This window comes from Peromyscus eremicus, chromosome 23 (assembly GCF_949786415.1).
Source record: "Peromyscus eremicus chromosome 23, PerEre_H2_v1, whole genome shotgun sequence".
In the NCBI taxonomy this organism is placed as follows: domain Eukaryota; kingdom Metazoa; phylum Chordata; class Mammalia; order Rodentia; family Cricetidae; genus Peromyscus; species Peromyscus eremicus.
The window spans coordinates 8212224-8231026 of NC_081438.1; the positions used below are offsets into that span (position 1 = coordinate 8212224).

The window sequence follows — 18803 nt, forward strand, 5'->3', positions numbered from 1 at the left end:
AGGAGGTTCTCTACCATGCCTAGGGTGCTCCTCTACTTCTACACAATGACCAAAGACGCTCTTGTCAACACCAAGTGCACTCAGTAGAGGAGCAGTGATTAGCATGCACCAGGCTCCCTGTGTCTGCATGCATGCGCATCTGTGTGCAGTCACTGTGCGTCTGTACGTCTGTCTGCACACCTAACTTGCACCACAGTTTACTGTCCCTTCAAGCTCTATGTGCAAGCTCATCAGGTATGCTGAGCCCAGTGCTCCCTTCACGAGTCTCCGTGTTTGCTGTCAGGAACACCACTCCCGCCAATGGTGAAGCTGCGAGAGGACAGCAGCTGTGGTTCGACGACTTCACCCTCTGGCCTTCAGTTTCCCCAATGGTACAAGTCTGTACGCCATTCAAGAGTGCAGGACAAGTGCTGTCAGAGTTCCAAAGCTGCAAGTCCTGCTGCAGACTAAGCAGCAAGCATGCTCACTGCGGCTACCCTGCTCGCTGCGGCTACCCTGCTCGCTGCGGCTACCCTGCTCACTGCGGCTACACTGCCCACCTGGGATCTGCTCACCTGTGGCTACACTGCTCACCTGGGCTCGACTCACCTGTGGCTACACTGCTCACCTGTGGCTACACTGCTCACCTGGGACCGACTCACCTGGGGCTACACTGCTCACCTGTGGCTACACTGCTCACCTGGGACCGACTCACCTGGGGCTACACTGCTCACCTGGGATCGGCTCACCTGGGGCTACACTGCTCACCTGGGACCGGCTCACCTGGGGCTACACTGCTCACCTGGGACCGGCTCACCTGGGGCTACACTGCTCACCTGGGACCGGCTCACCTGGGGCTACACTGCTCACCTGGGATGGCACCACACAGAGAAAAGCCTAACTAGGCCACAGAAGCAGCGTGCTGTTGCTCTTGCTGTTGCCGCTGTTTTGAGGAAGCTGGAGTTGAACCAGGGCCTCATGATGGCAGGTAAGCACAAGGCTGAGCCACACCCCCAGCCTCTACTTAGCTAATGTCCATTTGTGGTGTCTACTCACATGAAACCAGAAGAATAAGTACAAAGTTCTGCTCAATTTTTAAAATTCCTATATTAACTCTTTTAGCTCTGAATTTTTATTGTTAAATATTAGACGTTTACAAAACTCTCTAATAGCGACTGCGGCCCCACCCCTCTGTGCCAAATGATTCCATGCTGCCTGAATTTCTGCATGGCCCTGGTATGAACAGAGTCCCTGAAATGTGCTGGGGTGCAAATTCCAGGCCCAGGGTGGTAGTGGGAGGCTCTGGGAGCTACAGGCTTTCCAACACAATGGACATCAGGACTGTGAGCGCAGGTGGGCAGGGAGGCTGCTGTGGCCAGTGACGTGATCACTTCCATCAGCTAAAAGTGTCACGTGTCCCATCATCCCCGTAACAGTTCTGGAAACCCACAGTCGCTCTCACACACTCCGGATTCTCTCCAGGCCAGAGAGAGCACACCAAGGACTGTGCTTGGTGGGTGAGTGCCAGGTGAAGGCAGGCGCTGACTGTCAGTTTTCTGCCCATCCATGTCAGACCACCTCTCCATCCTTGTCTCCAGTCTTTTTAGCCTGAGCCAAGGATACAGGGAAAAGGAGGCCAAGTATATTTAATATTTTAAACTAAACACACCATTTGCTTAAGATGGTCTGGCCAGCCTCATGATGCCTGGCAATGATATCCAGCTCCATGGTTCCAGGATGAATTAAACACCAGTTTTAATGGGTACCATGTTCCAATGCCTACTAATGGACCAGGGTTATTGGCTAGCTTCTTCACATAAAGGCAGAAGGCAGTGCATGAATGTGTATGTGCTTGTGTTCCCAGGGAAGAGGCTGGGGTGTGTGTGAATGCGTGTGCATGGAGGAGGTGGGAGCATGTGAATGTATGTGCATGGAGGAGGTGAGAACATGTGAATATGTGTGCATGGAGGAGGTGGGAGCATGTGAATGCGTGTGTAGGGAAGAGGTAGGGGGGGCATATGAATGGGTGTGCATGGAGGAGGTAGGAGCATGTGAATGGGTGTGCATTGAGGAGGCAGGAGCATGTGAATGTGTGTGTAGGGAAGAGGTGGGGGGCATATGAATGGGTGTGCATGGAGGAGGTGGGAGCAGCTGCAGCTGCTGCAGTTGATGAGGCTTTATCCTGCACAGGGAGAGGAAGGGCTGAGGTACTGGGGTACTCACCATCCTCGTAAGCCGCCACTGCCAGTGAGCTGTTGATCCTCACAAAGGAGACATATGGCTGCATTCCAGGCTCCTCCTCCTCAGACTCAGATTCCAGGAAGGGGGCCACATAGTCCCAGGTGCGGGTGTCCCACACTCGCACATCCCCTGACGTGTATCTGGAAGAGAAGAACACTCTTGGTTCCCAGAGAAATCTGGAGCCACACACAGCAGCATGCAGGCTGGTTGGGAGGTGCTGCTCCTGTGGCCATTTGGATGAGTGACTAGGAGAAGGTGTCAACTGAGCCACGAAAGGCTGCGGACACAGCACAACAGTGACTACTACGTTTAATCCCAGCACTTGAGAGGCAGAGGCAGGTAGGTCTCTGAGTTTGAAGCCATCCTGCTCTAAACAGTGAGTTCTAGGACAGCCAGAGCTACATAGTGAGACCCTGTTCCAAAAAAAGGGGGGGGGGAATGGAAGGAAGAGGAAAGGGGAGCTGTGTGATGGTGTACTTCCTTCCCACCCTCATAACCAAGCTGTCACCCCTCCCACTCTAGGATCACAGGCAGAAACATGGACAAGTGCTGTTGTTCCCACCAAGCATACGTGCAGAGACACAGATGCAGCCGGGACGCTGAGAACTAACAGCCCTGAAGTCGGAGCCCCTCACACCTCCTCCAGGAGCAGAGCTAACTGATCCGGGCTCCTGAGGACAAGGATCTGCTGCTCAGCACCGCCACCCGCCTGGGAGCGGCGCCTGTCCTGCCCACTAAGAAAGCAGGGGCACCAGCTCTGGCCTGTGGCTTTGGACACTTCCTAGATGATGGGGTGGCCAAATGAAGCTGTGCACTGCCTGCTACTGGGGGGGGTCTACATTCCTCCCACTGAATCCCTCAGTTGAGGAGGGCTGGGTTGAGGAGAAGCACCTGTGGGGGCCTCATGAGGAGCACAGGGAGGCAGAGACTCTAACGAACAGTCTTCTTGAGGCTCCAACCACACACACTCAGAGGCTCAGTGTAGAGGCAAAAAATCTAGTTCATCCCTGAAACCTAGGTCACAAGCGTGTCTGAGGCAGCTACAGAAGGCCAATCTCAGGTGAGAGGCCCATGTTTATACATTACTGTGTGTATGTGTGCTGGAGGACGGGCACATGTGTACTGGAGGAGGGGCACATGTGTGCTGGAGGAGGGGCACATGTGTGCTGGAGGAGGGCACATGTGTGCTGGAGGAGGGGCACATGTGTGCTGGAGGAGGGGCACATGTGTGCTGGAGGAGGGGCACATGTGTGCTGGAGAAGGGGCACATGTGTGCTGGAGGAGGGCACATGTGTGCTGGAGGAGGGCACATGTGTGCTGGAGGACGGGCACATGTGTGCTGGAGGAGGGCACATGTGTGCTGGAGGACGGGCACATGTGTGCTGGAGGAGGGGCACATGTGTGCTGGAGGAGGGGCACATGTGTGCTGGAGGAGGGCACATGTGTGCTGGAGGAGGGCACATGTGTGCTGGAGGACGGGCACATGTGTGCTGGAGGAGGGCACATGTGTGCTGGAGGACGGGCACATGTGTACTGGAGGAGGGGCACATGTGTGCTGGAGGAGGGCACATGTGTACTGGAAGAGGGCACATGTGTGCTGGAGGACGGGCACATGTGTGCTGGAGGAGGGCACATGTGTGCTGGAGGAGGGCACAAGTGTGCTGGAGGAGGGGCACATGTGTGCTGGAGGAGGGCACATGTGTGCTGGAGGAGGGCACATGTGTGCTGGAGGACGGGCACATGTGTGCTGGAGGAGGGCACATGTGTGCTGGAGAAGGGGCACAAGTGTGCTGGAGGAGGGCACATGTGTGCTGGAGGAGGGCACATGTGTGCTGGAGGAGGGGCACATGTGTGACATGTGTGCTGGAGGAGGGGCACATGTGTGACATGTGTGCTGGAGGAGGAGCCCATGTGTGACATGTGTGCTGGAGGAGGGGCACATGTGTGACATGTGTGCTGGAGGAGGGCACATGTGTGCTGGAGGACGGGCACAAGTGTGCTGGAGGAGGGCACATGTGTGCTGGAGGAGGGCACATGTGTGCTGGAGGAGGGGCACATGTGTGACATGTGTGCTGGAGGAGGGCACATGTGTGCTGGAGGAGGGGCACATGTGTGCTGGAGGAGGGGCACATGTGTGACATGTGTGCTGGAGGAGGGGCACAAGTGTGCTGGAGGAGGGGCACATGCTTGCTGGAGCAGGGGCACATGTGTGCTGGAGGAGGGCACATGTGTGCTGGAGGAGGGCACATGTGTGCTGGAGGAGGGGCACATGTGTGACATGTGTGCTGGAGGAGGGCACATGTGTGCTGGAGGAGGGCACATGTGTGCTGGAGCAGGGGCACATGTGTGACAGCCCGAGGACAACTTTGCTGCCTGCCCTCTGTGTGGCTCAAAGGTGAAGCATGTTTTCCTTGTGGTATTTTGTTGCTGATGCCTCAGAACTCTCTAGAGAGGGCAGTGAGCTGGAGCCCTGGTCCCTCAGAGCCTGCTCCCTGATCCCTGCTCCTCCCACTGTAGCCCCAAAGGGGCCTCAGCGTGGGTTCCTACCCTCTTGTGGGTTCCTCAGATGGACCAGGAGGCCAGGCTCTTCAGGACAAGTGCTTAACCATCTCAGCCACCTGAGGGGAGATTTAATGAGATGACTCTGCGTGTGCCCTGACTCAGGGGAACTGCTTTAGAGCACACTGCAGCACTCCCCCAACTGTCCATCTCCAGTCATGTGGTCATGGGCTCACTCTGCAGGACAGAGTCCAGACAGCACCCTGTCAAGAGTAGGAGGCTTCCCAACACTGGACTGCTGCCGCCCCAACGACCACTAACCCTCCTCTCTGTCCTCAACAGTGACAATGCATAACCGAAGCTGCACACTGATGTGGCCCTGAAAAACTACAGCCATAGGCCCCAGGCTCCTCAGGAAGTGATCTGGATGACCACTGTTGATGGAGAACCCCCTACAGTAACTGCCCCCCTCAACTGCACCAGGCTCAGCACCCTCAGTCTGACTCGGGTCGTTCACTGGAATCCAACCACTGTTTCAGCTACAGAGACAACAGGAAGGCTAGCGTGAGTCTAGACCTTGAGTCCACTCTTGAGGTTCAACCTAATGAAAGGAACCACAACTCAGTCACGAACAGTCTTGCTCCCGGCAGCCCTGGCTGGACTGCTTCAGCACAGCCATGGTCTTCATGCAGTGTTCCCCCAGGAGTTCCCACAGTCCCTCGGACCTCATCGGTGCTGTCGTTGGTGACAATACCTGTCAGCAGCCAACTTCACGCTGAGGCCCCTTTGGGGCTACAGTGGGAGGAGCAGGGATCAGAGAGCAGGGCTCTGAGGGACCAGGGCTCCAGCTCACTGCCCTCTCTAGAGAGTTCTGAGGCATCAGCAACAAAATACCACAAGGAAAACATGCTTCACCTTTGAGCCACACAGAAGTGAGCTGTGTAAGATGACGACGACTGCAATGTCCTCATCTGGGGGATGACAGGGGAGAAGGGCTGGACACCGGAGGGCACAGCTGACAGGAGCACTCCAGCCACCCCTGCACACCAGCACAAACGTGTGCTCCTCCTGAGGCTCTGGCTCGCAGGCCCCCAGCTTCTTCACACATGCTTCCTTCCATCAGTGCTAGCTCCAATCCCTCCACCACTTCACACCATGGCCCTCCCACCCACTCCAGGGACCATCCCAGACTCCCTGCCGGTCCACCTGCAGTCAGCCCACCTTGCTGACTCAGCATCTGTGTGCCACCACCAGCTGGCCTCACCTCCTCACCCGGCCTGCATCTCTCACACACACAGCTAATGCCACAGAGAAGTGGTGTCTGGAAAGGGCAGGTCACCGGCAGTGTGCTCACATGTGGCAGCAGCTGTCCTTGTTCCTAACCAGCAGCCCCAGTACTAATACCCAGAACACAGGCGATTCTCCTCAGACTTCTGCATCTCCTTCCAAGCACACTAACCTGCAGCTCTAGGAGACACAGGCAAACCCAGTTGTTTTCATAAACAGGGAACTTTCCAGACAGCCACTTGAATTAATTATGTTCTTCAAAGCCAAAGAAGCGTGCAAATCACAAGCATTTGCCCCTTTCACTGAGGAAGCAGATTTCTGCCTTGAGCGAGCAGGAGCTGTAGGACCCATGCACAGGCTCCACAGCTAAGGGGACAGCAACACAGCAGCGGACGTGGTCCTACTGAAGCACGCTGCGGACAGGCATTTTTACCAGGGACAGTGCTGGTTAGGGCAGAGGGAGCTGCATGAACTCCTAAGTGTGATCTAAGCGTGCTTACTCACAACAGCCAGGAGGAGCCAGAGAAGACAGGGGGATGGAGGTGGAAAAGGAAGGCTCCAGATGCTCCACCGCTGCCTAACGACAATTACACTCCACCAGTTAAGACACCAGTCACACTGTCAGGAGGCCGCTGGACCCCGGGGTTGATGGCTGTAATTAGTGAGCATGGAACAACTACAGCCACATTAGCTGAGGTATGAGCACAGAAGAACGGAGGCAACCTCATCACAGCGAGTGATGACACACCCAAGCTGCACACGGGCCAGGGACACCAAGAGCCACCTGCTTTCCCAGTCAGGCCACGCCTGGCAAGGTGCTACACCTCTAAATATGGGGGTCAGAGGCAGCAGCTGACTCCCAAGCCAGGCTCCTCGGTACACCAGGGCAACTGCCAATTTAAAATGATCACCACTGAAGAGCTCTCACTAATGTGTGCTTCTGCCAGCAGACGATTTAGTCAGAGCAAAAGGCCACAAGGAGCTCCACTTCGCATGACCTTTCACATCCTTCCCGCGTGGCACCCTGCAGGGGAGGCTCTTAGTCACTAACACAAACGTGTTCTCGGCTCTTCCAGCAACATGGACAAGTGGAGCAGGGTCTGATGGAAGAGCGCTGAGGCAGAGTGAAGTGCCCGGTCCCCTTGGCCTGCTGCTTAGCCACGGGCACTCCACACCCAGAAACAACAACAGCTTTCAACAGCCACTGCTCACAAGAACAGCCCCATTTCAGGGCAACACAAGGAATCTGAGGTTTGCATACTGTGCTTAGCTGGGCAGGACACAGCCCCCCCCCCCCCCAGCTCTCTCCATCAGTCCCACCACCCTATTTCATGGGAAGTCAGATACCAGCAAACATGGAACTGGAGCAAGGGGCTGGGCTGACTCAAGACCACCTTCCACACCCAATTTCATACCCTTGGTGAGTACAAAGATATCGAAACTTCTTCCTCCACAGGACCCTGTTTCTGCCACTCCCAAATAAGTCCCAACTCTAATCTGATCAGGCCTCAGCAGCACATGGTTCTGAGCACTTGGAGCCCTGTGCCAAGGACTCCACTGTGTCTCCCTCCAGCCAGGGAGACACACAGATGCTATAGTGGATCACTGATGACCACTGTAGCCTAGGAGTGCAGAGGGACACCCCTGCCCACAACTGCGTCCTCCTAAGTGCTGACAATCCTCTGGACCAGCTGCAGTGGGCTCCCCAGGAGGAACCTGGCCTGGTCCCGGTCCTGTCTGGGTGCTCTCCTTGGGGACATGTCCCCTGCTTCCTACCCCCACTCCTCAGCATCGCCCATGTTGCTCAGTAGCCACCCGCAGTTGTAGCCTTGGTTGGCCTGAGAACTGCTCCAGTGCTGACTGCGACCTGAATGAGAGGTCTCCCGGCTTCAACCTGCAAGTGGAAGTGACGGAAGCTGCTGAGGTGCAGCACCCACATGCCAGGGGGTACTTACACCCTCGGCACACAGAGGCAGCACCCACATGCCAGGGGGTACTTACACCCTCGGCACACAGAGGCAGCACCCACATGCCAGGGGGTACTTACACCCTCGGCACACAGAGGCAGCACCCACATGCCAGGGGGTACTTACACCCTCGGCACACAGAGGCAGCACCCACATGCCAGAAGGTACTTACACCCTCGGCACACAGAGGCAGCACCCACATGCCAGGGGGTATTTACACCCTCGGCACACAGAGGCAGCACCCACATGCCAGGGGGTATTTACACCCTCGGCACACAGGTTTTTGAGAACTCTTCACTTGCTCTGTGCTTTCTGTACTGATCAATAAAATCCAGAGTATTTACTGTTTTCTACAGAACATGACTACCGTACTGCACAATTAACAGAATGAACTCGGCCCCACAGTACAGCCACTCTGTGGAAATGCACTACAGCAAACATCGAGGGGAGTGTAAGACGTAGCAATTGAGAAGTAATGACCATCTTAATGGCCCTTGTGTGGTGCATGCACTGCACACTTAGAACTGCTTTCCATACATCTTGGTTAATGACAATCAATAGAGTCAGAGTCGATGATGATTATGCAGAGTTATTGGAGCTGTGGCCCTTCCCATAATTCCCTGGAGAAGCAGAGATGGATAAATGCAGCCATGAGTTCATCAGTATTTATTAAGGACGTTCTGGAGCGCCTTCATTAAAGATGTAATAAATGCAAAGCTCTCCTTTAGTCGAGTATCAGCAGCTTACCTCAGACTTATTTACTAGAAGAGCACACATGCCTCACAGCAGAAAATAAATAAATTTCAAAGTATTTTAAAAAAGCGGTCCCTAGTGGGTCATGACGGAGCCCCTTATGGGAAGCAGCCCAGAGCCAGAAGCAGCCGCACAAAATCCATACGAGGCGAGGCTGAAAGGAAACTGCCAGGAAAAGGAGGCTGGAGAGGAGAAAGCTGGAAAGCATGCCCAGGTAAGTGTAAGCATGGTGACAAGAACGTAAGAGGACTCTGTCACCAGTCTGCACTTACAAAGCCCTGCTGTCCCAGCAGCCTCCGAGGAACGTGTAGGGATCTCCACGCTGTACACCTTCTCACGAACCCACAGAGCACTACCACACCTGAGAACTCAGTTCCTGAACAGAAAAGACTTTAAAACTCAGGGCAAACACACAGCGCGCCATAGCACAGCCTCTACCAGAGCTGGCACACAGCACGGGAAGATCCGGCTACTGAGAAAGGGAGGAAAGAGGCTGGTCGGTAAGTTACCTTCCCTTGGACAACTGTGTTTAAACGTGCAGTGCTACGTGTCTCAGTGTAAATGACCAAGGCCTGAGACAGACGACACCAAGTGGTGATTCAGACCTTAGGAACTTAGGGGCCTAAAGAAGCTCCGACTCCAAAGAACAAACACTGAGATCCCAAACCCTGTGGACAGATGACAGATAAACCTGCAGCAGGCCTGCGGTGGACAGACAGATAAACCTGCAGCAGGCCTGCGGTGGACAGACAGATAAACCTGCAGCAGGCCTGCGGTGGACAGACAGATAAACCTGCAGCAGGCCTGCGGTGGACAGACAGATAAACCTGCAGCAGGCCTGCGGTGGACAGATGACAGATAAACCTGCAGCAGGCCTGCGGTGGACAGACAGATAAACCTGCAGCAGGCCTGCGGTGGACAGACAGATAAACCTGCAGCAGGCCTGCGGTGGACAGACAGATAAACCTGCAGCAGGCCTGCGGTGGACAGACAGATAAACCTGCAGCAGGCCTGCGGTGGACAGACAGATAAACCTGCAGCAGGCCTGCGGTGGACAGACAGATAAACCTGCAGCAGGCCTGTGGTGGAGACACAGCCAGCTCACCTGCCAGCCAGAAAGCTGCATTGTTCCTCAGGCCTCCGCTCCAGTGACCTTGCCTCTACGGAATGAGATAGAACAAGGCAGCCAAGCACTTTCAGGTAAAGAAGAGTTAACTTTTGCAGCACTGACTGACACAGTTTTCCCTCCAACCCCATCTGCAGAGGGAAACATGGATACACAGCTGCGGCTTCCCCCAGGAAAGGCAGCAACTGTGCATGGTGACCATGGAAACCAGGGAGAAGCACCTAGGTAGACTGAAACGTCCCTTAGCATATAAAGGGCTGAATACTTTGAAACATCTGGGAGATGCAGTCCTCTGGAATGAGGAGAAAGTGAACTAACTGAGGGGAAGGGGACGCTTCAGACACGTGATACCGAGCGAGGGGAGCGAACTGCACACCACACACACTCCTGGGCATGGATAAAAGCTTTTGGTGAGCTAATAACTTAATGGCGGCAGGGCTGGCACAGGGCCTCAGAGGAGCCCAGGCTTGGCTCCTGGACCTCCAGGCTCGCCCTGGGTCGCCCTTCACTAAGTGGCTCTCTTGCAGGACTCACAGCAAACCCAACTTGGCCCCACACCTTGGGTCTGGTGCTGGGACCTTTCTGAGCCCATGATGTCATCTGTTTGCAAGTCTTAACTTCCACAGGGCCACTAGGGAGAGAAGGGCCCAAGCCCACAGAACAGGGATGCTGTCACAGCTCTTTGCTCCCAGTAATTCTCCTCCAGGAATACAGCCAATCTACTGATGGTCTTTCTCTTTGTGCCAGGGACTGGGCCTAACACCTCAGGTTCTCTGGGCTTCTCCTGAGCTACACTTCCAATTCCAATATATAATTTTAAGAACATGTGAAAATTTTAAGAGTTGTCACCTACAAAATTCAAAATTAAAAAGGAGGCAAACGGGACATTTCCTGATGCACTGCCAAGCAGCTCTGCAGATAGAAGTGGAACACAGAAGGCGGGCTGGGCCACCTGGCCAGCTCAGCAAGGGCCAGAGCACGGAGCACACAGCTGGACACTCAGCCTGGCAGGACAGGAAGGGACTGTATCTCCAGTGACCTTGAATACAATTGTGTCCTAACAAGTGGGAAATTTTAGCTGGAACAGAGTTGTCTCAAGTGCTAGTCCTAGCGGAAGGAGCCTCGGCTAGCCCTCACATTTCTTGGGATGCTGGTCCCATGGCTGAGCGAACCATGGAGACTCAATAGGACAGGAGGAAAGGCCCGAGGGAAGCTTCATTTGGGACTCTGGGACTCGCCCTCTGTGTCTCCTGGGAGCTAGGCTCAAGCAGGTGCTGTGGGGCTGAAGATGCCTCCCACATGACCCCTGCCATCTCACGGAGGGTGCAGTCAACAGGATCAAACCACAAGAGGCTCACAAGGAAACGGCTGGTAGACTACGAACCAGAAAGCCACCAGAGGCCTGAGGGCAGCGGCCTTTCTGGCAGCATCAAGAAGTAGAGGAGTGTGTGTAGGAGCCAGCTTGAGGGACGCTTTGGGAACTTCAAATCACAAAGTCACACTGGAAAAACCGAGGGCTAGGAAAGAACTTTTAGAGTTTCTGAATCTGGAAGATACAAAATTCCTCTGAGTCCAGTAGATCCACAGGAAGGATTCCAGCTAGAGAAATATTAACACAGTAACAGCACAGAACTTTAATGGACACACATTTTATAAGGAACATGAAGTTCAGCAGCAGCCTCCGCTTTATAATTTTAAAGACTATCTGTGGCGCCAAAACAGAAACAGAACCATTTGCAGACCCATCCACATGAAGTGATCTTAATGCTACCACAATCATGTGCCCCACAACTGTGGACTATGTAGCCTAGTGACAGCATAGCCTTCTAATTTGTGTATGTACGTTCTATGATGTCATCCTCCAACACACTTCTCAGAACATCTAGGAAACAGGAAACGACTTATTTACTGTCCGCCATTGGGTGAATGAAGGGGGAAACTAGGAATGAGTGGAGGAATTCTGCAGTAAGTCTAAGAAAGTAATGAAAAGTAACATGGAAAAACTCGCAAAAAAAAGTATAATATGCAATATAAGCTTTGATTGTATTGTGTGAAAATAAGTAGAAAATCAGCCTGGAAATCAACACACACGGTCCAGCGAGTCACAGGTGTAGACTGTAGGGTCAGGGCACTCGGGGACTTCGGGCACTCGAACACCTTTGCAAAACTAACATGATCTCACTAGCATCTTAAAAGAACAAAAGTGAGGCTGTGACAGGCTTCGGAGGAGACGGGAGGGGGGCGTGTGTGCACAGTGCATGTGTCCATCCAGAAGGCTCGGAGTCTGCCTCCGCTTACACCTGAGAGCTCTGGAACAAGATCAGCTAAAGCTGCTTCCATGCTTAAAACTGCATAGTTTGAAGTTATGACAACTAAAATCAAACACACAAACAAAACAATCCCACACATTTCTCTGCCTTCCCAGGGAAAATAGAGTACAATGGGAGTGGAGAGAGGCTATGCATGAATGTTGGTGCTTATTCCATACAAAATCTTATACAGCACTGCACACCACCCCAGGGTAACAGAGGACTGTACACCACCCCAGGGTAACAGAGGACTGCACACCACCCCAGAATAACAGAGCACTGTACACCACCCCAGGGTAACAGAGGACTGCACACCACCCCAGGATAACAGAGGACTGCACACCACCCCAGGATAACAGAGCACTGCACACCACCCCAGGGTAACAGAGGACTGCACACCACCCCAGGGTAACAGAGGACCACACAGCACCTGTTTTAAAAGATAATTACAAATAGTTGAAAAGAGCAGTTATGCTTGAAAGGTTAAAGTTCCTTCTATGTAAAATAATACAAACAAGTACCTCGTGAGACAGAACAGCCATAAGATCACTTTCCCCGTATACTCTATCACTCACCAGCATTATGAGAAGAGTGGGCACTGAGAGGGAGCCAGTTCTTAGCCAAGAGTACTTAGGAACTCCTGGAGGGAGGCAGAACTGAAATGCCCATCAAGAATGGGGTCTGGGGTTGTTGGGTGGGGTGGCGCAAGCCTTTTAGTTCCAGCACTCAGGAGGCAGAAGCAGGCGCGGATCTCTGAGTTCAAGGCCAGGCTGGTCTACAGAGCTGAGTTCCAGAACAGCCAGGGCTACCCAGAGAAACAAAACAAAGAATGGGAAGTGTTTTTTTTTTTTTTTTTTTTTTTTTTTTTTGTAGGGTGTCGAGAATGCTCTGGAATTAGTGGTAGCAGTTGCAGAGTCTTGCAAATGACTATAATTCACTGGACTTGAGACTAAAAGAGTGAATGTCATGGTCTATTTACTGTATCTCAGATTTCAAACAGACGGTGGCCAGGTTATTCAACAGACAGTGCGGCAAACGCACGGTGCACTTGAGTTAGGAGTCAGCCGCAGACCACACAGGAGTCTGCTGTCAGGAAGGTGACGATCAAGAATGCCTGCGACAGGGAAGGAGGCAAGACAGTGGACAGCTTTGGGGACACACGTGGCCCAGCTCAGCCTCAGCCAGGAAGAACTAGACCAGGTCAGTCCATAACCTGCCAGCCCGGGTCTACGCAGCCTGAGCCAAAGCAAGACCACTACACAGAGAGCGCCAAGATGGGGAGAAGCCAGCCTGCACTCCAATCGTGTGGAGTAGACCTCATAGGCTGAGATGCGAAAAGCAGCCTTCGGTCAGGTTCTCCTTCCCTCAAACAAAGAGAAACAAGAAGAGTGAGGAAATGAGCATGAGGGAAAGCCAGGACAGGCGGTGCTGTCTCTTTAAGAGGCTCCTTGGAGATGCTTAGCTGTAGAAAGCCTAGAGAATACAACATTGATTGGGAATGAGGTAACCACAAACACCACTGTCTCAAATGAAAAGGACTCAAGAGCTGACCCAGAAAACAAGCATCATAACCGCCAGATCAAATTTTAATGATAAACACAAGACGCGCTGCATACAAGCAAGATCGCAGGGCCTCGGACGGAGGTCTCAACTGTAGCTTCTATCAGAGAGGAGGAGCCCAGAAGCCTCTCTGACAGTGGCTCAAGTTTCACACAATCGATCCCCAGAACACTGGTATGGCTGGGCCTTTGGTGGCCTATCTAGTGCTGGGCAGATCCCCAGGGAGAGGGAGGGGCGAGGAGGGCAGCAGCCGCCTTCAGAGCCGTGGTCTCCTTTTGGGGCTCCATGTTCAGAGAAGCTCCGAACTAGACTTGGGGAAGGAGAGTCGCCGACTTCTCCAGTCTGCCAGGACTCTCAGTCCAGCCTGAGCAGCGCAACCTTCCTATGCGCTTAGGCAGAGCTCTGAAGTCAGAATAATGTAACCCCACCTGGCTACCACCCGTCCTCAGACATGAGGGGAAGCTCTCTGCCATCGGGAGCTCAGAGAACCACACCTCACAATGGAGCTGCAGGTCTGACTGCAGGCAGGCAGGCAGGCAGGCGGGAAGCAGGTTACCCACTCGGCTGTAAGAGCTGAGGGGTCTCTCTGAAGGGTGTGAGGCCAGTGAACAGAAGCTAAGAAAAACTGGCCTTCCTGGCCAAATCCTCTTTAAAACAGAAGGGCCAGCGAGATGGCTCAGCGGGTAAGGGTGTCTGCCACCAAACCTGACAACCCGAGTTCAATCCCTGGGACCCACACAGTAGCAGGAGAAACCAATCCTGCAAGTTTCTCTGAACTGCACACATATGCTGTGGCACATGTGCACCCCCTACACACACACACACACACACACACACACACACACACACACACACACACACACCACACAAACAAGTAAATAAAGTGTAATGAAAAAGAAACAATTTTTTATGGCAGGGCCTGCCATAAAATATTTCAATAACCTATTTGGAATTCAAGTAGTGCTTTTAATTTTTTTTTTTAACATTTCATATTTGGGAGGCTGGCGCATGTGCCACGGCACATATGGAGGTCAGAGAACAACTTGCAGAAATCGGTTCTCTCCTTCCACCAACATAAAAAAGTGTGGGTTCCAGGGTCAAACTCTGGGATAGTGAGGTTTGGGGGCAGCACTTGGACCCTCTGAGCCATCTTGCTGGTCTCACCGAGGAATGCTACTTCAGGAGAGAAAGGGCCGAAGAAGTCGGCTCTGGTTTCCTCTCTCCTCCAGGCAGGAGCCCTGCAGCGGCTCCCACAAAGCCGACTGACTCAAACTCAGGGGCTCCGTTTCTGGCACACAGCCTGAGACGACAAAAGTGTATAAAGTTTACATTCTGACACCCTAGCTCAAGAGACACCCTAACCCTAAGATACAGTTGATCTGACTGTACAATCAACAACCGCATGGCCAGATCTTGTGGTGACAACCACAAAGAACTCCTCACGGTGGGTTCCGGAAGAGCAGCCAAAGGAACCCACAGCAGCTCATGTTAAACTTCTCAGTCAGGAGACAGCAAACAGTGACTGCAGCGATGAGATGAAGCTGCACCGTGTGGGGAAGGAAGAGCACGTGGCCACAGCCTTGCTTCACAATGGGGAGCCAAGTGGAGTCTCCACAGACACTGGGACAAACAGGTACAGACCTGCTCCACACACCCACCCCTGCTGTGCAGCTCCCAGGCCCTAGGACAGAACCCTAAGAGCAGCTGGAACTGGGGTGCTGGGGCAGAGGGTGAAGATACAGACTGAGCTGATGCGAAGGCACATGGCTTTGCTTACCCTGCGATGACAACGCCATCATGGGAGCGCACATCACACAGAACGGCATCGGGAACGTGCTCCAGCTCGCTCACAGCGCCTTTGCGATTCTGTGTGAGGAAAAGGGGGATGTGGTTTATACTAGTCTTGGGGTAGCCCCTTGATAACGTGCTCTGCCCTCACCTGTACATCGTAGCCATCTTCAATATCATGGACAACACTGGGCATTCAGAAGGATAACATGGCAACACCATGCTGGTGAGCCTATACCAGAGGCACTCATGGAGCAGTGAATGTGAGGTGCTGGCCTCTCCCCAGAATGTCACCAGATAGGAAGAAGTATATGCACACAGGCAAGTGTCCTGTGCATGGCAGGGCCTGAAGCAGCGCATCGAGTACTTAAGCAGTTCAGCTCCCAGGAGCAAGCACCCAATGGACATGTAAAAGAATTGCTAGAATAAATGAAAAGCTCAGAGGAGACACAGACCAGGGAGAGCAGAAAAGACGCCATTCTGCCTACGTGTCAGACTTTTCAGGAAAAGGGTCTTCAGAGAAAAGCCTAACCCTGAAATTGGGTTGCTCCTTGGGAACACTAGGTCAGTGTTGAGAGAGGCAGGAGGAGGCAAGTTCCAGCTGTGGCCCTGTGGGACTTCTGTGGGACTTCTGTGGGACTTCCCATGATCTCTGGTGGTCTTTCCATCAGTAAACTGTCGGGTGCTATTTGAGCTCACTGAGAAGCTGGCTGCCTCCCTACTTTAGACCCAAGCATGACCCTGGCTCTCTATCAGTGAGAGGGAAAAACAGCAAGCAACCAGGGCATTAAAAATCCCATCCTTCCCCGGCACTTGGGAGGCAGAGGCAGGCGGATCTCTCAGTTTGAGGCTAGCCTGGTCTATAGATGGAGGTCCAGGACAGCTAGGACTACATAATAAACCTTGCTCCAAAAACCAAAGCAAACCAACCAACCAAACCCCTCATCTCTGAGTACCAAGGAGTCGCCAAGCCAACTGCTAGACAGTAAAGTATGTCCACAAAGGTGGCACAGCTGGTTTCCTGCAGCATAAAAACCCATGGAAGAGCGGCTGGAAGCTCGGCCTGGGGCAGCGCTGTGACGGGAAGCTCCCCCACGCAGACGCTCCATCGGGCTACTCTAGTCACCTCTGCTGGATGCTGGGGGCATCCAGCCGGGTGTGGACGTACTTGCTGCTTTTCTCCACCCACTCGTTACTCCTTTACTTCCACCTGCTATATATTAATAATTTCATGCATTCAACATCAGAAGCATAGCTATCATGTGTCACTCTCCAGACTGTACAGGTGATTTGCTGTTAAATTCAGAAAACATACCAACTACTTTTAAAGTAAGAATGCAGGGAATCTGAAGATATTAGTATCAGTGTAGGAAGCAGAACACAGTTAAGACAGGTGAGTCCCAAAGTAAGCACAACCAGTGTTCAAAATTACTCCGTTATCTGAACTGTCAGCTCTGCTGGCCTGGCCAAGGATTAACACTAGATGCGTGAGTACCACACCCAGCGTTAGCCGCTGTGATGACTATGCCATTAGGAAAGAGATGATGGCATCCACTTCATTAAAATCAACAGTCATTACGTAGCTATGGCACTGAAATTGAGCAAGAGAATTTGTATAATGACCCTAACTTAATCCTCAGGCCCAGTCTACAGCCTAGGGGCAGAAGACCTTCAGGGCTGTCCGATGGAACTGAGCTGAAGGGAGCCTGGACACATCTGGGGAAAGGGACTGAAGAAAAGCAGAGGGCCTGAATGAAAGCTGTACCCCCGGCACTCACTGAGCTCAGTAAAACAGCAGCCCTCTACCCCAAGCTCCCAATCCCACTGGCTATTCTCATTCTAGACAGATCTCAGAATGCCAGGGTGGCAAACACCAGAAGAAAAGCTTCATGGCAACCTTACCCACCTACCAACCCATTTCCAGTTAGCTCTGAAGTGCAGGTTCAGGCAGACATGCATTCACAGCTCATGCCCTGAGAGCCTCAGAACTCCAGGGTCCTTTCTGGGGTTTCCAGACATTGACCTGGGAGTTACCACACCAACTGCCTGCCCAACCTGTCCTGAAATGGATCTCAGTTAGGTCTGAATCAGTGCACTTGGCTGGAGCCCTGAACACAGGCAGGCTCCACAGGGGACACATCAGGTCATCCCTAGGGCCACCTTCTGCACATGCCTGGGAGCAGTGTCACTCTGAGCCACCCAGATGACAATGGAGACTTGCAGAGGTGGTACACCTGCCACAGTACCCTTTGCACGTGCTGATGAAGGTTCTTTCCAAAACTGCACTTCGATTTCCACCCCGACATTCGGTGAGTCATCCATCACTTAAACTTCACCCAAGTGCTCCTCTCGGCTCACAGTTCTGGGAGGTGACCGAGGATGCCAGAAGGCCTCACATGCTGCTGCCCATCTAACCAGATCCCTCGACAGACAACTGCATACTGAGCGCATCTGACGGTTTTACACTTACCAGAGAAAATCAGAGAACAGACACTGGGTGACATCACATCTTCCTTGTGATACTCTTTACTTCTACCATCCCTGGCCCAGACGAGGACACCCTGCCCTCCTCCCCTCGCCCCCATCCCACCCCACAGCCCCAAAGCAGCAACATAAGCAGAGCTATTGTTTTCCCTTGACTCTGACATCTCCAAACGCAACGCCAGGGACAAGCTCACTCTCTGGTTCCCGCCTCTCTACACAGAAACGCGGGAAAGCCCAGCTCTAAGTTTTCCTTCCCTCTGCCTGCAGGTGGACTGCGGATGCTGCATCCAGCCCCTGCTTCATCTGAGCAGCTTTCCTCCACAGATCATTCTGCCCGTCCATCAGAAGACCTAATCAGGTGGGCAGGCTCCAAACAAGCCTACTCCATTACCTTCTGTGGATGCAGACACCATGGGGCCAGCGAGATCCTACTGAGTTGGTAGTGTCTTCTCAGGATAAGAAGACTGGCTTGGCCAGTTCTCCAGGGATGACTAGTTCTTCACCAGGAGCAATTTGCCATCTGGGGATACCTGGCAATGCCTGGAGATACCTTGTGTGCCACAACAGGGGCAGAGTGCTTTTGGCATCTAGTGGGGACCCTGGGGGTGCTGCTTGGCGTCCTGCAAAGAGCTGGCCCAACATCACCAGTGCTAAAGCTGGCCATCCCATAGGGTAAGCACTGCTCACTGATGTTACGGAACCAGTGCACTGGTCATTAATCTGGTTACGAGGTGCCTAGGGACAGACATGCACATAGGCAATATGCTGCCACCAATCATGGCAGGGCTTTCTTGCCTCAAAGTCTATTGG

General features: G+C 53.1%; 1 protein-coding gene across 1 annotated transcript in view; it reads right to left on the reverse strand.

Annotated features, from left to right (window-relative positions):
* The window catches only part of Fbxw8 (F-box and WD repeat domain containing 8), a 101567-nt gene that overhangs the window by 56965 nt on the left and 25799 nt on the right, over positions 1–18803 (reverse strand). Inside the window, exons 4-5 of the mRNA XM_059249060.1 lie at positions 15499–15587; positions 2203–2360 (exon numbers count right to left, since the gene is read on the reverse strand). Of these exons, the coding sequence (XP_059105043.1) occupies positions 2203–2360; positions 15499–15587 (247 nt within the window). The remainder of the gene's footprint in view (positions 1–2202; positions 2361–15498; positions 15588–18803) is intronic.